This window comes from Papilio polytes, unplaced genomic scaffold, assembly GCF_000836215.1.
Source record: "Papilio polytes unplaced genomic scaffold, Ppol_1.0 DF824047.1, whole genome shotgun sequence".
NCBI classification, from domain to species: Eukaryota; Metazoa; Arthropoda; class Insecta; order Lepidoptera; family Papilionidae; genus Papilio; species Papilio polytes.
Window position 1 is genome coordinate 3,977,171 of NW_013525157.1, and position 23,191 is coordinate 4,000,361.

Below are 23,191 nucleotides of genomic sequence, written 5' to 3' on the forward strand. Positions count from 1 at the left end.
AAAACAACAAAAGTTGGTGTAATCCGTTATCAATTGTCATCAATACACAAAAGCAAAAGCTCAGAATATTTACTTTCAATATTTTACAATCAATTTATCAATGTAATCGCTTTCCGAAGCTTTCACCTTTTGTGACACCTGTTTTTAAATTATAAGCTGTTCTTGTTGATTTCTTTTATATTTCTTTTTTAAATAACTGCCAGTCGACATAGTTGTTGTTACGAAAAGTGTTAATTACAAGGCGAAGCCTCAACGCTAATAATAAAAATAACTCCTTTCAAACTTTACAAATTCGATGTAAAGATTATACAGTACGATGTAATAATCTGATAGGAATGTTTTTTTTTTTGGTATTTACTCTAAGATCAATAAATGAGGCCGGATATAAAAGGCGATAGACTTAGGAAATTAAAAAAAAATACCTATTATTTTCATTCAGTAGTAAATGTTGTATTTGTTATTCGAATATTATATGCCGAATTCTAATAAATAGTTCGCTAATATATCATTCAACTGGAATGTCCAAATTCGATGGAATTCATAATAACATTTTGGATAATAAGGAAGTAAAAAGTTGTAAGGAATTTGTTTAGAAAAGCTCAACTTTCTCACAATATTATGTCAGCGAGTTTAATCAAAAGTTATGTTCTACAAGATTACTGTCACAACAAGCTTTTTGCGGAATTATAAATATGAAATGTGGCGGTAGCGTGTTAGATGGTAAAGGTCATGGCTGACGAAACGTCAGTTGCGTCATCAGAAATGACTTCCGTTTGCAGTAACTTTGCTGATTAGTTCATTATCGTGAGCGAATAAAAGGATTTATAAATTTAAATCAAATAATATTAGTCTTCGCTTAGATTATTTTTTGTTACAAATAAATTAAAACAACATATGCATAATGTCTATTACATACGGTCTAATTGAAGAGTCGAACTGTTCAGTTAAAACAGTTAAAATGTTTAATTAAAATTGTACCTACACATAGACGTAAGCTAAAACTATCAGTTATAACTGAGTGTATGTAGGAGACTTAACCATCGCTGTAACAGAATTAATTTATTATTTTCTTTTTGTCCATTTACGGTATGGTCGACTACAGATTTAATTGCTAAGTAATTTGCATAAAGAAACAGTTATAAGGGCATTTTAATGTATAAAAATCACCAATTACGTAGTAACTTTCAAAACATCCACGGATAATCGGTTTCATAAGCTTTTTACTTACTAAAAGGAATATCAAAATACTCGTAAAATGTTTCATCCTTAGCGTGTTTTAATTCGCTTTCCCTATGAACACGCAAAGGGATATCTTAATGGCGATACTAAATTATTCAGAATTTCACCGACATTTGCGAGCGAGCATTTGTCGGCGCCATGTCCGGATGTACTCATATCTCCAGAGGACGCTCTCAAATCGTCTCTTTTATTCGTTCAATTTGGCAAAAAGAAAGTTGACCTCACGCCCGCTATTGTACTTCGACATTAAATATATTACAATATTGATTTTACACACATGTGCATGTTGCACTCTGACCATACTTTCATTGTTACCTTTGTCCAACAACTTGAACTTTAAAAAGATAACATAATGTTGACAGTATGGAGTAATAATCCTTTTCATGTTTAAGATATATCTTAGAAGGTTTTTATTGTTTAGTTACACAATCAGATACACAATTGCTGTAATATTTTTGTACAAACAACTTTTACTATTCAACCGCAAAACTTCTTCAACATTCTAAAAGTAACGTACACTTTTTACTTCTAAAATAAGTACAGATAATGAGTCTTTGTTACGTATTATTTACGTAAAGCTATGGGAAACTAATGTTGGCTTTTAATGAGTACTTTTATAACATAATGTTAATGATCATTATGAAAAACTGTTAGTTTTCTAAACACTAGTTTTCATTGTTGCGTCACTTGTAAAGATATCTGCAAGTAGGAAAGAGATTCGCATGTCGTGTGAAATGGACACACGGATGATTGTAACGGCGCTAAAGCACGTTAATCTGCTTTTAAAATAACATTTAATTTGTTGCTTTACTGCTCTTATGTAACGAAAAACACCCTGATTGCTTGTAAGTGGACGAATAACTTGTTACTGTTAACCGTTTCCCGTTTAGTGATTAAAATACGTGTTTATTTCAGAGCTTATTTACGTATTCCTTGTAATTATTACGATTACGAATATCTTAAGTGAGATAATATAGCCAGAGATTCTGTAATACTTAGTAATGGAAAAGATTAAGTTAGATATTAGATTTTTTTTTACTATATCTGTAATTGAATGCTAGTTAACAGTAGTAGACGAGAACTTTAAAGTGAGAAGTTTGTTTAGATAAACTAGACACTCAAAACTAGTTAAGCGATTTAATAACTGTCTACTAAAATAATAAATTATTATATGATAAATTAAATTCATTTACTAGCTTTCGCCCGCGACTCCGTCCGCACGGAATTAAAAAAACAAATGCAAGTAGCCTATGTGTCCTTTTAGACTATCGTCTACATGTAAGCCAAATTTAATCAAAATCCGTTCAGCCGTTTAGGCTACAAAATCAAACAAACATCTATCCATCTAAACTTTCGCATTTATAATATTACGAGTAGAATGATTACGTTTATAAAATAGTTATTTGTTACTGTTTGTAAGATTAAGAGCAACATTTCACTGTATTGTAAGTGATACGATTTATCTAAACAGATCGTGTGCAGCATAAAGACATAAAAAAAGGACTGAAACTTGTACGAGCGTATATGTAACGTGTACTTTATTAGAGTAGGAACAGTTACGCAAGGGTAAGGATTAATGACGATAAGACTCCGTGGGTGCGCGCTCTGACATCTTGAACCCGGACTTTCACTACCCGCTTCTTCATATTTAGCTACTAGCTTTTGCCCGCGACTCCGTATGCGTGAAATTTAAAAGTAACTATAAAGAAAGGAAAAGGTACAGCCTATATTACTCACAGATAAATTACCATTCTAACGGTCAAAGATTTTTTAAAATCGGCTCAGTAGTTTTTGAGCCTATTTATTACAATCTAACAAACAAAGTTTTCCTCTTTATAATATTAGTATAGATTAAAGAGTGGGTGCTTCCTTCTAAAGTGTGTTCCAATTTCGTAACAATATTTGGTTCGATTATAAAACTAAATTCTTTCGCCAAATGTCTTTATATGGACTGATGACTTGTTTCCGTTGAAGTTGCATTTGTTTTAGTCGAATTTTGAATGTAAATGTTGATTTATAGCTCCTATTTTATCTGTTTTATAATTGTGGTTAGGTATTTCTTAATTGTTATGTTTTGTTTAATGTTGGTTGATACAAAACATAGTTGACTGAAATTTTAGAAAGCAAGAAAATGCTAAACAAAATCAGCGAAACAGGAAAATAAATCATTTTCATTTTAAGTCAAAGACTTTCAATATGAAAATATCGTTTAATCATTCAAAAATGAGTCTTCTTTTCAAATAAAATTAATTTTCAAGTTATGAAAAAGGATACAACGCATCATTGTTTTTATTAATTTCATCTTATCTCGCATTAAATTAATAAAAAGTTAATGAAGACGTCATTGTCAAGTTTAAAAAAGAAATGCAATAAATCAAACTTCTTTTTAAGCAAGATAACTTGTGTCCCGATTTAACAACGACTCGAGTAATTTATAATGCGATTTCTTTTATACAATTTTATGTACATACATTATTTTAAAAGTCATCAATTTCAATGCAAGTTTGTTTTGATAACCATAAAGTAAAGAAAACAATTAATACATAAGTCTCCAGATTTTAATACAATCTTGGTAATAATAAAAGATAAGATTGAATCCATGTTCTATACGTGTTTCTATGTTTATGGAGTGTTATACCATAATAACATCCTGATTGACGTAATTCTGAAAGTTTGCTGGCAACTGAAAGTGTGAGACAAAGCTCGTTGTTGTCAATCCCACGGTTTGTCAGACTTTACCTTGACAAATTGCAAAAACAGTTGGCCTTATACCACACCCCTACGAACTTTCAAACGCAAGAACAGTAAATATCGGTGATCATTAGATGTCAGGAATTTAAAGTATGTTTGTACAAATTAGAAATTATTTTGATAAAACGTTTTTTTAATTAACGCCTACTATAACATGTTATTAGGCAACATTTTTGTGACCCAATTGTAGATTCTATAACTAACCAAAAACTTTGGTTGCAAGACTGAACACTGACATAAAACGTCTAAGACCTTTGACCAATTTCTTAAATATAGATGCTATGAAGGCACGCCTCAACTGGTTTGCTTAGGTCACTCGTAGATACGTGCATCAGTTAACAAGCTCGTTGTTATGTCGCATGTTTTGATAATAATTCCGTAAATAATAGAAATATCCCTTATTATATCCTAATCGAAACTCTATTCACCTTACGTTAAATTCCATTTCCAGACAATCTATCATCAGAGTACAGCACGGTGAATGCAACGTCATGGCAGGAAGACACCGCCAATGCCCAGTCCCGCATCCAGCCCGGCAAACCCAGCCGCAAGCCGCCGGAGCACGGTCAGCACGGGTCACACAAAGGCAATATACGTACGCAAGACAATTCACCTTTTCCCTACTCCAAATCAACGCCTAAATATTTTAAACAAAAAAAAACGTCAATGGTCATTACACTATTTCATATTTTCATCAAAAATGTTTTAGTTTTGAAGAAATTGTGACCGAGTAACGTAAAATTGTATATTATAGATATCTAAATTTATTTGGCTATGTAAAAAAGTCTATTTTTTATAGATTCTGTCTGTTTACTTAAAATACTTTAGTGTTAATTGGGCGGTGTATCCATTGTTGTCAATGTTTAGGCTTTGGTTTGAAACAGGTAGATGTAATGTGCTAACTGAACAATTGCTTGTCGAGGGAGGTTTTATTTCTTACAGAAAACCCAACATTCTGTATCAACGTAACACGTGAGAAATAAAGCTTCCAATGATAGAGGCGGATTTTTGTTTTCATAGAATGGCAGTCTGGTCTAATATGACAATTGTTTTGATACATTTTAAATCGAATTTTCGTCTAATTGCCCTATCTAACTACAAGAGTATTCGTAAGAACTACAACAATTTAATGTTCTTTTAATTTAAACTTGATTTTTTTTTCGCAATCCGCCTTTATCTAACAAACATTATTTAAGAACACGAATTGGTACGCACTTTTCTGTACCATCGATATACATATACTCAATATCGAAACCACGAGCACAGTTTGTTTTCATACAGCAACTTGTACACTTTGTGTGTTCACATTGCCCTCGGGTGTCAAACAACACAAACAACGCAAAACAACAACGCGCAAAAAATATTTACAATCAATATGCGTTTCATTTTATGTAAAAACACAAGTTTGAAGTCAAATCACAGACACGTTAGATTTATTTATGCAGTATATTTTTACAATGATTAATTGATTTGCGCACTTTCGATTTCTTAGGATATGTTTATCGAATACGTTTACAATTATAGTAAAAATGTTATGTCACTTATTTGTTAAATGTTATTTACTTATTACAAAATGCAGGTACAAAACCACAGGAAATTGATTTCTACGACGCTGAGAATGTAAAGGCTATCGATTTAACATCATTAATGGAAGCAGTCACGGAAAAGAGTGAAAAAAGAACTCCCGTCCCTCCGGTGTTTCCCACACACATCGCACCAGAGGTGCAGTACGGTAACGAGAGAGCCGATACAGAGAAGATGAGGTCTCCCAAATTAATCGATACAATTATGAACAGCGATGAGTCCACTCTAAAACCGCACATCACTCAAAGCCCGGAGAGACCGTTAGCCATCTACTTTGACGAAGGCAAGGTGGCCGCCTCCACCGAGACCATAACCCGCGCAGAGACCAACAATGATATCCTACATTACGATGAGAAAGAGTCGCCAAAGACCACAGAGCAGACGACAAGTAAGCCTTATTCACCAGTTTATAAAGACTCCTCATTGTATATACGCAAGGAGCACTCTAATTCCAAGCAGCGACCCACCGAACCCGACCTAACTCAGGCGCTCCACGATTACTATCGCCTCACTCCCATAAATCCCGAAAACCGTTTCACATCTGGCCACTCGAAACTTTTCGGCATTTCAATGGAAGACGCGCAGAGCATGAAGTCCACAACTCAGAGCACGCTGTACAACACGCGAGTCTCGCCCACGCTGCCTTCGTGGCGAGACAACGCCGACACAACCACTAAAAAATATCCTTTAAATGCCAATTTGGATGGTAAGAAAACTTTTTGCTATTGCATGCAGATGACTTACAATAATTTGCGGTGTAAAGCTAATATTTAAAAAAAATAATTAATAAGATATATTTTATTTAATACGATTAATAAATATTTTTTGCATGGAAATTAACTGTAAGGTATGCACGTGTTCACGTTTTTAAATATGTTTTAACATACGTTTATTTTAAGATGTGTTTTGATTATAATTTAGTTTAGATTTAAGGATATGAATCTAATACGAACTCTTAACAAGTTTAACATGTTGGTACTGACTTACTTATTATATTTAAAATATTAATTTACAGTTTCTTAATTGCAAAGGCAAGTTAACAACTTAAATGGGTAATTACGGTGTAGCTATATGTTTACTGCATGATCATTTAAAAGTAAAATCTAGTTGCAATTAAAAATCAATAACAACTTGAGTCCAAAATTTTGAATTGATTGTTAAGTATTTACACAAATAATTGTGTTGACAATTTTAGTGACACAATGTCGTTCGACTCATCTTGGTCTATGCCGTGGCGTGCTGCCGTATGACCTGGCGGGGCCGGCGGCAACACTGGACGGCGTCGACGTCACCGACCTGCTGCCGCAAATGGAGTACCTAGTGTCCTCTAACTGCAGCGAGCGCGCCGCGCACTTCCTATGCACCCTGCTCGAGCCTGAGTGCAGCCCCACGCCTTACTTACACAAGATGCCTTGTTACAGCCTCTGTAGAGGTACGTTTTGTTTCACAGGCGTATTTATATTTAAAAGACTAAAGACAAAGCATTCGCATGCTTACTCAGTCTTTACTACTCTTATACCGATTATCTCTTTTATTCTGTATGAACTTATTTCAAACGCAAGAAAATTGTTTGCAGCGGTAGCGGAGCATTGCGACGGGTCGATACCACGTGACTTGCTGGGCGTGTTCGGTTGCACGCGGTACCCGACGGGCGGGTGTGCGTCGGCGCGATCCCCGTGCGGTGCTCGCGAGTTGCCCTGCGGCGACGGCAGCTGCGTACCCAGTCACTGGGCTTGCGACGGCGCCGCTGATTGTCCCGCCGCTGAGGACGAGGCGCACTGTGCCGCCTGCGCCAGCAACGAATTCCGGTAAAGAACTTAACCGATGCTACTCCTTCCCTGAGATTTTTTAATGAAGACTACCTAGGTTTTTATACTAATGACTTTGACCACTTCAACTCCTCTAAAATGTAAACCTTTTCTATAAGTACTTAGTTTCCTAATGCTGGTAATGAGCGTGATTGTTCATATCCATGTAACACTAGTTGTCCGTCGGGCGGATGTGTGCACACGCGCTGGTTGTGCGACGGCTACGCAGACTGTCCGCGCGGAGAGGACGAGGCGGAGCAGCAGTGCGCCGCGCGCAGAGATAACGACGACGAGCAGGTAGCCGACGCCGACCCCGAGCCCGGTGAGGAGCCCGCGGGCTCCGCTCCCGCCCTCGCCGTGCGTAGGCCCTTCCAAACGCCCAAAGGGTACGCTGACGACGCGGTACATCGGAATGGTATGAATTACTATTAAAAATATCAACGTGACTTTATAAAGTAAGAAGATTTTCATCAACCACATATTCATTTTTCAGGAGAGTCTGAAAGCAGCAAGGAAATACTTATGACTAGCGATAGTAAAAATGGCCTGAAACGCAATTTTACTAGGCGACCGTCGCCTGCCCGCCTTTCGCCCTACAGCCGCCCCATTATACATGACACCAAGGCGCAGAACAAAGGTAAACTTGACACTCGAGTCAAGACAAAAACAACTCAGAGGAAAGCATCCCGGACCACTCTCCGTACCACTACGACATCTCAGCACATGCCAGAAGATGCCAAAGAAAATATAAGAGAGACCATATCAGATATGGGCGTTCATCTCGATAAGTCAATAAATAACCTGGAGAAGGTTATAAACGGTGCATCAATGTTGAAGGTAAATATATTTTTCTAAACGATTGGTTGATGAATGATTTAATGAATAGTTTAAAAAGACGTAAAATGTAAATAACATTCCAGAAAGCAGGCGATCTGCAAGAGGATGTGGGCGAGTCTGGCGAAGGCAAGGGGGAAGGTGGCAGCGGGAGCGGCGGGGGCAGCGGGGGCAGCGGGAGCGGCGGTGCCGGGGAGAAGACGGAGGAGCCCCGCAGCCACCGCGGCACCGGCCGCTATAGCAGCCCGGCGCGCGCGCACGCCTCGCCCTGCCCCAGCGGGGAGCTTCGCTGCGTCGACGGCAGGTCAGATAACATTCTGCATTCACGGCCGAACTGATAAAATATATTGTAATCACTGTTAATTCAAATAGGATAAGAGGGATGTCCAAATGTTGTACAGGTATTTCATTTTGACATTTGGTAATTCAGTATCTCTGTTGCAGATGTATCACATTAGCGCAGCTGTGCGACGGCACCATTGACTGCTCCGACCACGCCGACGAAGACAACTGCTACACGTGACCGCCTTATAATACAACAAAACAAATTATCCTGTTAAATTCCTTTAGCATCTCAGTCATTTAAAACATCCCATTTATAGATTAACTTAAGTCTTTAGTTAAGAGCTTTTAGCCCATAATAAAGTATAAGTTAAGTTTAGGGATTTGTGGGTTTCTACTGTCTAAATAATTGTGAACTATTTTATCACAACTTTCAGTTCGTTCTAAAATCATAGAAATCTACATGGTTTTTCTCCAAGTGTCTCAGCAGTGGAAGACCACGGTTAGATTTGCAATATCATACCTTTGTTAGTGTCAGGAGAATTCAAATTTCTTTTAATTTGAAGTTAATTAAACACTTAAATCTTTGTTCATGAGGATTAGGCATAAAATTGTTTTAAAGCCCTTTATTTAAAAAAAAATTTTTCTGATATAGAATCTATAAGATTTTTCCGTCCAATTATAAGATTTTATTTAACCCTAGATTATAAAATTTAAATAAATTATATATAAGCTGTGATACAACAATGCATGTTTTAATTCGCATAATAATAAGTGAGATATATTATTGAATCTTCATTATTTCATTTTAATTAGTTTCTTCTATACCAGTTATATTTTAGTTTAAGGTTTATTTATAGTTTAGTTGAAGAAAAAGATTCGAATGAATTTAATTCACTTTTAAATTTCAATTTCTGTTTTAATTCTATCACTCGACAACAAATTATTTCTTGATTTTTAAAATAAAACAACTTATTGATAGATTAGAATAGATAAGTGTTTGTAAATATTTTTAAGCTACGGTTTTATTTATAATATTTAATTTATAATTGATAGAAATTAATTAATTTTAAATTGTTTACTAACGCGTTTATAGTTAGGGATATTTTATAAATTTAAAAATCTCCTAATTTTTATTGTAAATTTAAAACCATTTAGTTGCCAGCGAGATTATTGTTAAAATTGGTCTTAATTGTTTAGTTTTAGTTATTTTAATAAATTAGAATAAAATGAAAATTAAGAGCAAATAATTATACGATTTTAGTATATGTTTATTGTTTTGTAATGTGACTCAATAACGTCCAAAGTATTGTCATAATAAACTTATATACCCCGTTGCGTATATCATTATAATTAAATGAAATTATGTTTACATAGATGTAAGATCTTTTTAACCGACTTCAAAAAGGAGGAGGTTCTCAATTCGTCTATATGTTTTTGTACTTTTATATAATCTGTCTAAATATGTATGTATGTTTAGGCAGTGGAGTTTTTTATACGAAATAATAAATTGCCATGTTTACGAAGTATTGTTTTATTATCAAATCCTAATTTTAAAACAACAATCCTGCATGGAATCAATATTCAAAAATATCATAAAGATTGTTTAAACCGTATAGTAGTTGAATAATATCGACTAAAGTTCCATTGGTAAAAAAAACAATCCTTATCTTGCTTAGTTTGAAATAAATGTATTTTTTTATTCCTTTTAGTTGTCACAATGTTTTTCAGGTTAACTGAAACTTTCTTAGCAATAATACAGCTATACAACTTCTTGCTAATAATTTTTAACAGGCTCTGACTCTACTGAATTTCTACTACCTACAGCTGTTTCCCTTATCAAATAAAGTTTGTATTCAACAAGAAATATTGTACAAGCATCAAAATAATATCTAGTAAACACTGAAAAGATCACACAAATATCAGAATCGAATCTGCCACATTTTCTATGACAGACGAAAATAATTCCACTCAGCTATTATTACTGTTTTGATAAAGTACCTATAATTAAAAGTAGTTACTTAATTTTTTCCAGCGATCTCTTTTCAAATCCTACAGTAGCTCGATTACAGTTGGTAAAGCAATTATAATTTAAATTATCTATTAAACTGTCCGAAGTATGTAACCGTTCACGCTTTGTGGTCTGCATTAGTAACGGCATGACTCATTATTTGTATCTGTTAAAATTATCAAATGGCGTCTTAGAATTATTCAACTACAACTACACACAAAAATAGACTTTAAAACTTACACTGTAGGTTTGAATATCAAATGGGTTGATTCACAATCGTATATGTACAGTTATCGTTTGGGCAAAAGCTTATTTTAGAAGTTGTGTTTTTTCATTGATAGAATGGAAACGATTACCTCATCCGCGCTACTGTTTGGTTTTTGCGCAAACTGGCCGGACCCGGGTCTCCTTGTTTTTATTTGTTTTGGTCACTTCGCGCGACTTGAGGTCGATCGGAAGGTTCTCTCGTTGAGCGTTCAAGGATTCATAATTATATTGATTTTTTTTTAACCGATACGTACTTAAGGCATACAGTTAAACATTCGAAATCAATAATTTAAAACCAGAAAGTAAAATATTCTTCATGACATTTTAAAATAATATGAAATGTTGTTTAATTTGGTAGAACGAAAAAAAAACCTTAAATAGAATTTAAAAAGCTTAAATAAACATTTCTAACCCTACAATAGACAATTGAAGATAGAATACTCATTTTAAGTAGTCTCTGGCCATCATAGATAAGAGAAGGGTCAAATGAATAGACAAGACAAATTGTAAAATACCCTCAGTATACCGCTTCGCAGTCTATACTATTCTTCCACTATTTATAAAGGTTATTGTGGAAAACAATAAAAGATTCTCTCAAACTAAATGGATCAATTCTTTCTATCGCTTTATTGTCCTGATAGACGAATGTCGTGTAATTTATTAATAGCGTACTAGTGTATATATAAATAGGTTGCGTGTTGTATAGCGAAGTGGGCTGGGTGTCATCGACCGGTGCTGGTAGTTGGTAGAAAGCGGAGTGAGTCATTCGGCGACGGCGACGCGGCGGCTCCTGGCTGCCTTGCCCTACGAACACCATCATGAGAACACGAAATTCAGGACATTGAATTATGTCTAACATTACGTAAAAATATAGACTTGTAAACTACATGGAAGCAGAAATTGAAGAACTGTAAAAGGTACGATCCTCCATCGAAGGCGTTTAAATGTTTTTTATAAGTATAAGTAGAGTTTAGTAGAATATTTGAAATATGTAGGAACTTAATAGTTTGTAATGGTTATGAAAATATATAGAAAAAAATAATTTCTTTTAACCGTTCAGCGTTACTATTCGCTGCAGAGCACTCTTTAGTAATAATTACAAGTAATTAATAGTACAATTAGTACTCTTTATTGTCACATAAGTAATGTAACTATAATAGTCGTATATGAGAGTCGTACATATCTGTGCAAAGTTCGGATTTTCTTAACTTATACACAACATATTTACTAAAACATGTAACTATTCACCGTAACAAAATAAGATCAATATTAAAGTTTTTACGGTCAAAAAAGTTGTCCGAGAAAATCTGGAATTACGTAATCACTACGGCAATTGCAAGCTCTACATACTGCAAAGTGGCCGGGCCGCTTTTCATCGGGAAATGAATGATGTGAATGATACACGCACACAGCATATATAATTTCGCACCTTTTATATATTGTATAGATTTTAATACATTCATCAGCGAATTTAACAGTGGTAGTGCCCGCTTCAACATCTTAGCACGAATGGGCCGGCACGCCCGGTGTAATACCACGACCACTCAGAAGACAGGCGTGAAATGGGAGCAATTCCGTGTTTCCTCTGATGAGTGTGGTGCCGGAGGCCTAATTTAAGTCCCTTTCCCTTTACTACCCCTTTCTTATAAGTAGAGGATGGGAAGAGGAAATGGATTTGGCGGTGGAGGAAATGCGTAGGAAGGGGAAATATCCGCTATATGTGCGTCTCCTCCTCCGTCGTATAAGGGTAGGCAACGCATCTGCAATTGCGGATGTCTATGGGCAACGGTCGATTCGCCATTTTGGCGGTTTCAGGTGGTCGCTTGCTCGTTTGCCACCTTGTTATATATAAAAAAAAAAATTATAAAAAAATGGAAGAACTCGTACAAACAAATCGAACTTGATCAAATATTAAAACAGTGCTAAAATCACTTTATGTTTTCGTAGCTACTTTGTTTGGTTTACATTTTACATGTGACTTTATTTTGGATTTTAAAATTCACAGACAAGACTCCGCGCAATTGACTCATGAACTTTAATCATCGCTTGTTATTTTAAGGACCTTGCCAGATACCATATGATAAAAACATTGACACGTACGGAAATGAGTATACGGAATTAATTTAAAAACACATAAAAATAGTAAGAATAGCAAGAATCCTGGTACATTCAGTAATTAAAATATTTTAACGTGCAACAAGCAAGACAGATAGATTAATGTAGTTTGTACTCAACAATCTTGTATAAATATTCCTTTACAAAACATTGTTATTACAATTGTCTTATCAATTAACCTACAAACTCTAAAGTAATAGTTGTAACCGAATGGCATTTTGTGTCGTAATTCATTCGTTCTTCTTCGCAGTTCGCAGTGAGGTTACTCTGCCAAATGAAAGTAAATAAACATTGCATTCGTGAGGTAAACATGCCTCTAGCTGGACTGGTTTGTGCAATCATTACATGTACACTTAGCTATAGCAAATACTTTCTAAAGTTAATCGAACCGAGCGTTGCAATACCATAAATAACTTAAAAGAAAACAAATGTCACAACTCTACCGGCGTTTGTAATATATTTACGTTTAGGTAGCAACATAAATAAAATCATAAATAATCTATTTTATACAAGGAAGGTAGCAAACGAACAAGCGGACACTTGATATCGCTAGAATTGCGAAGTGACCGCTTCCAAACATCAAAGGCTGCAAATGCTTTGCCCTGTTTTTATGGAGTGCAGAGTGATGGACACAATAATATTCTCCTTTCCAATACGCTCTTCCCATTCCACCTTTTCCTTATTTAAAAAGGTAGAGTAAGGATAGAGTTCTCCTACACCTCTTTGTCACATCAGAAATATCTATGGTAATGCTTGTGCTGCTACACAAAAAAAAACTAGATTAGTGGATGATATTAAAACAGTTTAAATATGCTTAATTAATTGCAGATTATACTAATCGTTATTAGTGTCACCAAACATCCTTGATGTAGAATTAAGATGCACTGCGAGTGTGATCTATTATTATTCATATATCCTCATTCCGAACATAAATATCAAAAAACTAATTAATAGATGTCTTGGAGCTACTTTATTAGCTGGATTTATTGTCTACAGGTGCATTTATCTGTTTTACTTTATCCTAATAATTAAAAAATAATAAACGCATCTTTTAAGCAAAAATAACTCGCTAATAGATATCGGATTATTTACATTATTGCATAGTTTTATCGCCACGGTTACCGCTTTTGCGAGTTTCAATATTTTAATTTTAGCATAATTGTATACGTATTTACTATACACAAATTAAAAGAACGACGCAAAGTAGTGTTGTGAGGGAATGCGTACTACTTATGGCATTGCTGAACTGAGTACACTGGTGATTCATTTCTCGGAATTGACCTTGCTATGAGTCATTCGTTGGAAGGCAGAGTCGGGGATACCGCGCCTCACGCCTGTCTGCCGGCTGTAGCTAGACGCACTTCGTTTCTGCGAATATTTTAAAAGTATATAACTAAAATAAGTTGTGCTAAAATATAAAATGTAATTTTATTTAAAATGTGCAAATTAAAAAAATGTAAATACATAGCCGTTTTAAAGGAATATTAAATTCGCCAATTGTAAATATTTTTGTGCTTCTAAAGTTGGATATAATGATAACAACCATGACGTCATTCATATTATTAAAGGTGAGTTATTAATAATTATCTAGAAATTATGTAATTAATCCTTTCTAGAAAGCGATAGCTTGATAAAAGTGGATTTCCAAGAATTTTAAACTTAAAAAAGTTTCTTAATTGACTAAAGTTATCTGACGTTTACAGCGTATAATCCAAATAAATGGAAATGATACTCAATCTATACCCGTCTCTTTCTGACGCCATAGAACAAGCTTAGTGAAAACAAGGATGCCTTTTTGTGTTCTTTTTTTTAAATAATTCGGTTAATCAGTTGTCTATTATCATTAGTGTGAAAGAAATAGAACTAATTTTGCTTCATATTACGATACGTATCAAAGTATCTATAAAATGTTTTGCTTGTAAATTGTTTGAAACTAAAATACAAATGAGCGGTAGCAAAGTTATTAACATAAATTGATTTAAACTTACTGTGAATTCTTTATTCGTTCAGTAACTCACATTGTGCAAACTGTTCAAAAGTTTTGATGTGTGACACTTACAAAGCAGGTTTCTTTCAACTTTCAGACTAATTCTTTTTTGTTGAGGATGAACAGAGAAGATAATGTAAACTGGTTTCATGGGAAAATATCGCGAGAAAATGCGGAGATACTATTAAAAGAAGGTACATAATTATTGACATAATTTGATACTTGTTTTGAGTAAACTTTATTAAAACTTTGTTTTGCTACAGAAGGTGAAGATGGTGTTTTCTTAGTTCGCGAAAGTAATACATCGCCTGGAGACTACGTTCTTTCTGTTTTACATCAGGTAAGAATATAATTTATAGTTTTATAACCTCTTTAAGCTTTTAGAAATGTTTTTGTACTTATTAGATGATATTAAATTAATTGTGTGTCCATTTATCATCTTTTAAAAATGTCAACGTATAATGTGATTGTTTTAAAGTAAAGTACAAAGTACTATAACACAAAATGGTAACTTTTATTCAGGGAGAAGTAGTCCACTATCAAATACGGAGACATGGAGAAGATGCCTTTTTCTCCATAGAAGAACACACTACTGTTCATGGACTAGATACATTAATCCAGCATTATCGTGGAGACTCTAATGGCCTGGTTACTCGCTTGTCTGTTGTCTGCAAAGGGCAACCTCCACCACATGAATCTCGAACACAAGGAACTACAAATTTATTACATCGGTAAGTTGATTTTCTAAGTTGTCTCTGGTATGGAAAAGAAAATAGATTCTAATTGGAATTATGATATTTGCATTTACTGCTATATATTTCCTTAAAATACCAAACACACAACTAATTCTAAATATTTTTAAACTACTATTATCACCTCCCACATGTGAGTAAAAAAACAAAAGTATTATTTTATAGCCTATGTGTTCTTCCTGACTTTTATTGATATCCATTTAGCCATTTAGACCACAAATATAACATTAATATAAGATCTGGTGATTGAAAAAAGATCTTAGAGTTTGAGTTAGGTAAGTATTCTTGCATTTACATTTAAATTAAAAGTAATAAAAGGCAAAAGAAAAATAATAAAGTCATCAGAGTCAGTCTTACCAAATTCTTGTAAATTGTCTGTTAACAATCCAATGTATAGTGATGGAAATCCCGAATTTTGTTACCTTATCTGATGTCATTTTAAGCTATCCGAACCTCTATCAGCCAGTGGTTGGATAGGCCCTAAATGTGAATATGTAACAAACATTTGCCGTTAGAAGTTATATTATCTGAAGAAGGAAGTTCTATTAAGTCAAGTGTCATAAATTGTTCCTAATTTTCCTTCACTTATCCTTATACAAATTGACTCTGATTTATAAATATGCTTGTTGAAGATCATCACTATTGAACAATTGATTTTCATTGATACTGGACAGTGTAAGTGCATTGTCTTACATTTGTTTCTGTTTGAACTATTCAAGATATTGTTATACTTTTCACTTAGTGTCCGTTCTATGTAACAAAAGGTTCTACAGGATGTCCTTTATTAAAACAACCCACTTACATAGATGTTTCAGAGGAAATTATTGTAAAAAAAAAGAATGAATTTTATTGAATGAAAGTCAGTTAAATTCAATATTAACTTGCAGGATTAATGCTGTAAAAGTAAATAAAGTAACTTAAAAACACAAAATAATTTCTTGATAGCACTCTTATTTTATTACCAAACAATATCATAAAGAAAAATAAAAAAAGGTTTGAATTAAATACTTATCCAAATATGGTCATAAAATAGGCTGGTAAGAAATAAAAACTTGTGACATTAAAAAAATAAAAGTGTATTCATGTTCAACTGAGTTGCTGCCAACATACAGGTTATTGCCCTTGATTTTTACTTGCACTGCAGTTTATATGAATGTGATATAAACACTGGCAAGTTTATTGGTGATTTCCTGCTTGTGTAGAGCTTGATATACATGTGTACTTCCACTGTTAACTCACAACATTCATAAGTGATAAAATCAGCTGGGTACAGAAAAAATACCATCAATAACATAGTTATGAATATGTTAGTTTGAACTTTTATTAAATAACAGCATTTATATACTTTGAAGTAATTTAATCATACTAATATTATAAATGCGAAAGTTTAGATGGATGGATGGTTGTTAGAGTTTGTAGCCAAAACAACTGAACGGATTTCGATGAAATTTGGTATAGATGTAGAAGATAGTCTGGAAGAACACATAGGCTACTTGCATTTGATTTTTTTTCCGCGCGGATGGAGTCGCGAGCGAAAGCTAGTTTAAAGTAATTTAATTTAAAGCTATTGTAAAGTTTTTGATGATAAAAAAGGTTTTAATTATATTTATCAATAAATTTTAGATGCTTCTCTATCCCATTTTATCCTAATTAGATAATTAAAATAAGCAAGTGGTATAAAATTATGAAAAGGTTAACACATAAAATGAAGGGTTCCATAGAGATCATTGTTGTTCTAGACCTGCCAAATTTACTCAAGTATTGAATTAAATATTTCAAATATCAGCTGCACATGTGTTGTACAACTCTTTGTTGTTATATAAACATTGAATCATAATTTAGACTACATTAGAATTAATTAAACAATATACCTGATCAAAATGTACAAATAAAATTAGTCATATGCTGGGAATGTTTTGATGGTGGGGTGTAGAATATCTTAACTACAATTCGTCCAGATACATCTGTTTGACATTCGTGAATCATTGTTTATGTAAAATGATTCACTTTAATCACACGGTCGCTTCTCAATGACGTTATTTTTGTTTGAACATCTCATTATGAACGGAATGTTAAGTAGACACTCTTAGACATCTGATTACTGTTTAATGATTGTATATTATCTGCTTGTTTAAAATCCATTGTAACAATTGTAAGTATCGGTTTTAGAGCTAATAGCGCCTTAGGGGAGATTTTAGCGGCATCCCCATTTTAACACAATGGCAGGGGGCGCTCTTCTGGCCATCGCTCGAGTATGTAATTGAGGAAATAAAATACTATAAAAATGGTAACAAGATGTCTTGTAGAGTTAAAGGGATTATTATAGATTGATCACTAAAATCTTCCCTAAAAATCCCATAAAAAGTCAATGAATATTTGAATTCCAGGGCGACGGAGGCAGGTGAACTCAACATAGTGTCCCAACTGTTAGCGTCCGGATACCGCAGCCGCGACGCCAAGAACCAAGATGGGCAGACTGCCGTGCACATCGCGGCGCGCTCCGGACGTGACGACATACTCGCTAAACTAATCGAAAGTGGCGCCACTGTCAACGTGCGGGACTCGTTCGGATTCACGCCTTTGCATGTAACGTATCTAATTTTATAAAAATATTTGAACATAGCATTAGATTTGATTTAAAAAGATATGAAAAAAAATTAAAGAAAGTTTCTATTACTTATGATTTCTATAATTATGTTTCCAGTACACATGTCAGAACAACCTGCCGAGTACAACAGAGCTGCTGATCACAAAGGGCAATGCTAACTACCAGATGCGGCACGCGCCCACCGGCAAGGTCCCACTACACGATGCCGCGCAAAAAGGACATATCGAATGTGTAAAGGTAATAAGTTACATTTATTTCTATTAATAGTGATGAAAATCTCATTTCACAACCCTAAGGGCATGTTCCACCAAATTGTAGATTGTCTGATAACAATCCAATGTGTAAAATATGTGATGGAAATATCGGATTTTGTTCCATTATCTGACAGTGACGTAATTTTTAAACTATTTGAGCCTCTATCAGCCAGTGTTGGGATAAGCCCTAATGACATTTCACTGCCTATATAACAATCTAAACTTTTGTATGTGGGCGGAGTTTGACTAATTTATTTAATGATTTCAGGTCCTTTTAAAACTAAATGCGCCTTCCCGTCCTAGAACAATAGCACAGGAAACGCCAGCAGATCTCGCCAAACATTATGGACATATGGAGTGTTACCAGTTGCTAAGTAAGATATACGTTTTACACCAAAAATACTGCTGCTCGCGACTTCGTTCGCGTGAAATTAAAGAAAAATCAAAATCATAGCATATTTTGCCAGAGATAACATAGCTTTTGTATAATGAAAGATTTTTGAAAGCGGCCCCTACTGGGCCTGGTACTTTTTGAGTTATTTACGCATACAAAAATACAAATCTTTCTTTATAATATTGTACATCTCTAAATTATATATAAAAAGGTTGTTTTATTTTAGAAAACCACACTCCGGATCCTCCTAAAACTAGTAAAAGTGAGTGGTACCACGGCACGCTGAGCCGCGAGGAGGCGGTGCGCGCGCTTGAGGCGTTCTGCCGGCAGGCGGGGGCGGCGGGGGCGGGGGCGCGGGCGGCGCACGGCGCCTTCCTCGTGCGCTACAGCGAGCGGCACGCCGGCGCGTACGTCCTCACCGTGCTCAGCGAAGACGCACCTTACAACTTTATTATTAGGAAAGAGGTAAAAAAAAACATGTTTTAAAATTAAACAGCTTTAATTTTCGAAAAATAAGAATAATTGCATTTGTTATATCGATGCACTTACTCTATTGGTTGACATATTTCCTAATGTGTGTTCCTGAATGTTTTCTTTTTAATAGGGAAATATTTTTTTAAATCGTTAATGGAAATGAAGGGTGCTACAAAATAACTGAAATTCAAAGTCGGCGTTAGATGAAATATGTTTGAGAATCTCCGATCTTAACTTTCGCATTTATAATATATTATTACCAATCTTAACACCAGTAAAATGTTTAATGTTATGTATAATCGCGTGCTTTAGGGTCAATGGCTGTACATAGACGACGGGCCGTACCTGGAGTCGCTGGAGCGGCTGGTGGAGCACTACAGCCGCGTGCCCGACGGCCTGCCCGCGCGCCTGCTCACGCCAGTGCCGCCCAAACCTAAGCCCCCGCTGCCAGAGGTAACATCCCGTCCGCGACATTTTCATAGGAACAAACAAGGAATAAAAAGTTCCAACCATCATTTTATTTGTGATCAGAGGACGGATGGAACCGTTAAGAAATTAAGTAAATTTCAACTGTCCCCTGGTCCCAAAAGGTGAGACGAATGAAACTTTAATTCTCATCTGGCCCTACACGGAGACAAAGTGATGACGGTTGGGAATAATCTGTCTACTTACTTTGGTTTCTTGAGTCATTTTCAATTAGTGGGCTATACGATTCTATATATGTAGTCTATTTAAATAGTATTGACAATTTTTTTGCTACATATTAATGGCTGCAAATGTCATTTATTGTCCTATCTATGGTTATTTTAAAACATACCAAAAATGTCTGTTTTTAATCTTTGTTGACTATGGTTTATTGCTTACTAGAAAAAATGTAATTTAATTCCAGTTCTCAACAATGCCACGTACAAAGAAATCACCAACACGAGCAGCGATGAATCAAACATTATCACTAGTGAAGCGGGACATCTTGGGAGATACTCAGCCCTCGCCGGTCTCCAATAACAATGCCTTCGATCTGCTCACGAGGAACCTCTCCTTCTGTTCTGACTTCAGCAATGATTCAATCAACAACAACGATGATTTACAAGACAATGAGACGTACAAAGTGCCAGTTAATAATAGTATTGTAGCATCTCTAGTTGAGAATTATAATGAAATATCAGTCAATTCCGATGGCCAGCTATCCACACTGCAAGGTATTTCATGCTTATATTTAATTCCATAATGACATTTATTTATATATTTTTAACTAGCTTTCGCCCGCTTGTAACATAAAAAAACAAGTATATAATATTCCAGTCTATTCTCTACATCTGGTCTAGTCTACAACAGATTTCATCGATATCTTTTCAGCAGTTTAGGCTACAAACTCTAACATCCATCTAAACTTTCGCATTTATAATATTAGTTAGATTTCACTGTTTGTAATGTTTTAATTCTTAATATAGTCTCTTATTAAATTATAAAGTCATCTTCCCTACCTTTTCGTACTCCCGTAGAATCGTCGCACCGGGTTGGCGTCATCCAAATAACTATCCGTCATCTCAGTCATCACTCCCTTCTTGTCACCTTTCACGCAATCAATCCATCTCTTTCTAGGTCTCCTAATTTTATAGATTCTCTTATTATTACCGGTGTATTATTTCATTAGAATAAAGAGTTAAAAAGTACATTAATTTCCAGATTTCATCCCCATGAGCGATCTAACACTGGGCGCGACGCTAGGCGAGGGGGAGTTCGGGTCAGTAGTGCGCGCTACGTACAGCCCGGCGGGCGGCGGCGCGCAGCCCGTGGCCGTGAAGACGCTGCACGCGGTGCACGCCGCCAACAACAGGCGGGAGTTCCTCGCTGAGGCGCGCCTCATGATGTCCCTGCGACATAAATGTATCGTCCGGCTTATTGGAGTCTCATTGGTTAGTACGAAGTTTTAAAAATACTACGTTTTAGTAAGAGTACTATTTACAACGGTTTTAGGAATTCAAGTTAATTTTAAATTTATTTTGTGGAATAGTTAAAGTTTTAAATTAAAGTGACAATGTTCGAAAAATCGACGATATAACATCAGCATAATGTTTATATTTCCTGTAATATTTTTTTAAAAATTTTGAATTTGGGTTATTTGTCTAATTTGCGTAATGGTTCATGCTTGCCAATACAGTTAGACAGTAGGACAGGCATAGATTGTAGAACTCACTGGCACAAGTTAGTGTTCATATACAATAGTGAAATGCCAATACAGTCCAACTGAACTGGCTAAGTATGAAGTGTGCATGTGTGTTGTGCGCAGGGTCCGCCGCTGGCGATGGTGCAGGAGCTGGTGCCGCTGGGGTCGCTGCTGCAGCAGCTGGTGCGGGGGCCGGCGGGCGCGGCGGGCGGCGAGCTGCGGCTGTGGGCGTGCCAGGTGGCGGCCGGCATGCGCTACCTGGAGCGCCGCCGCTTCGTGCACAGGGACCTCGCCGCCAGGAACATACTGCTTGCCAACAGGTAACATGCACGCCTTTTAACTAACCTTCGCCCGCGACTCCGTCCGCGAGAAATTAAAAACAGTCAGTACCCCATGTGTTCTTTCAGACTATCCTCTACATCTATCCCAAATTTCATTGAAATCTGTTCACCCGTGTAGGCTACGAACGCTGACAAACATCCATCTAATCTTTCGCGTTCATTAAATTACTAATATTTATGTTGATATAAAACTACACTTTGGATAGGAACATATCTTACCCTAGGCTTCTATTATCGAAATATAACAAAAGTATGTAGTTAAAGTTTTACAAAAACAATTTTATTTTCTTTTTGTATCATGAAATTAAACACTTAAACGTATTTAAATATATGAAAAAAACGTCATTGTCACTGATATATGTAAATATTTCCATCGAATTGAAATAGTTCATTCAAATTTACATTGTAATATGTGTTGTAGACATCAAGCAAAGATCAGCGACTTCGGTCTGTCGCGCGCGCTGTCCGCGGACAGCTCGTACTACCGCGCGAGCCGCGGCGGCAAGTGGCCCATCAAGTGGTACGCGCCCGAGGCCTACAACTACGGCACCTTCAGCCACGCCAGCGACGTCTGGAGCTACGGCGTCACGCTCTGGGAGATGTTCTCCTACGGCAAGCAGCCCTACGGCGACATGCGAGGCATCGAAGTCAGTCGTACACCACTTATATACCTCTAGTCGAAGTTTTCCGACAAATAAATTACTGGCTGTTGCTCGCGACTTTGTCCATGTTAAATTAAAATTGTTACGCAGGGGTTACGTAGCTTTCTAATGGTGCAAAATTTTTTGAAATTGGCCTGATAGTTTTTGAGACATTTCAATATATATAAAAAACAAATCTTTTCACTGTATATTATTATAGATTAGAAGCTACACCCGTGCACAATTAAAAAAACTTTAAGCGGCTTATTTGTTCTTTCAGATTTAGCTTATTTTCTATGCCAAATTTCATCAACATCCATTTAGACGATTTGAAGATTCTAATAAGATCCATCCATCTAAACTTTCAGATTAATATTACTAAGAAGAAAAATGGTTCTCAATTTTTCTGAATTGTAATTTTTTTATACATTTCTAAATGCATTGCCTAACTCTTTTTCTACATTGTTGCAGGCGATACAAGTGGTTGAAAGTGGCCAGCGGTTGGAAAGGCCGGAAGATTGCCCTGACGAGATCTACCAGGTGATGCTGGACTGCTGGGCGTACAGCCCCGACCTGCGGCCCAGCTTCAGCAAGCTGGTGGACGTGTTCTCACACCATCCTGACTACGTCAACATCAGCCAGCTGGCGCTAGACAGCGACGACATGTGAGTGCCTGCTGCTG

The 23,191-nt window shown here is 35.8% G+C and overlaps 2 protein-coding genes across 6 annotated transcripts in view; both read left to right on the forward strand.

Moving 5' to 3' along the window:
- The window catches only part of LOC106100395, a 55,944-nt gene extending 46,405 nt beyond the window's left edge, over positions 1 to 9,539 (forward strand). For 4 of the 5 annotated variants that reach the window (XM_013279224.1, XM_013279226.1, XM_013279223.1 and 1 more), the window contains exons 4-11: positions 4,442 to 4,585; positions 5,570 to 6,280; positions 6,770 to 7,006; positions 7,151 to 7,382; positions 7,559 to 7,797; positions 7,876 to 8,219; positions 8,303 to 8,520; positions 8,661 to 9,539. In XM_013279224.1, coding sequence (XP_013134678.1) covers positions 4,442 to 4,585; positions 5,570 to 6,280; positions 6,770 to 7,006; positions 7,151 to 7,382; positions 7,559 to 7,797; positions 7,876 to 8,219; positions 8,303 to 8,520; positions 8,661 to 8,739 — 2,204 coding nt within the window. In that variant the 3' untranslated portion in view covers positions 8,740 to 9,539. The remainder of the gene's footprint in view (positions 1 to 4,441; positions 4,586 to 5,569; positions 6,281 to 6,769; positions 7,007 to 7,150; positions 7,383 to 7,558; positions 7,798 to 7,875; positions 8,220 to 8,302; positions 8,521 to 8,660) is intronic. The other variant, XM_013279227.1, reaches the window with a different exon arrangement.
- A 4,713-nt stretch (positions 9,540 to 14,252) lies between these two features.
- On the forward strand, positions 14,253 to 23,185 carry LOC106100396 (tyrosine-protein kinase shark). The gene is made up of 14 exons (XM_013279228.1): positions 14,253 to 14,459; positions 14,976 to 15,072; positions 15,142 to 15,218; positions 15,401 to 15,609; positions 18,018 to 18,216; positions 18,335 to 18,475; positions 18,761 to 18,866; positions 19,113 to 19,351; positions 19,673 to 19,813; positions 20,250 to 20,559; positions 21,047 to 21,276; positions 21,651 to 21,847; positions 22,290 to 22,515; positions 22,981 to 23,185. Exons 1-14 carry the CDS (start codon positions 14,424 to 14,426, stop codon positions 23,176 to 23,178), a joined length of 2,406 nt encoding a protein of 801 aa, XP_013134682.1. The 5' UTR covers positions 14,253 to 14,423; the 3' UTR covers positions 23,179 to 23,185.
- Positions 23,186 to 23,191: the final 6 nt, after the last annotated feature.

Coding starts and splice junctions, on each gene's coding strand:
- LOC106100396 (XM_013279228.1), top strand. CDS start 14,424: ATGATAACAACCATGACGTCATTCATATTATTAAAG. Junction 14,460..14,975: donor CGTCATTCATATTATTAAAG/GTGAGTTATTAA, acceptor TTCAACTTTCAG/ACTAATTCTTTTTTGTTGAG. Junction 18,217..18,334: donor TCGGATTCACGCCTTTGCAT/GTAACGTATCTA, acceptor TTATGTTTCCAG/TACACATGTCAGAACAACCT.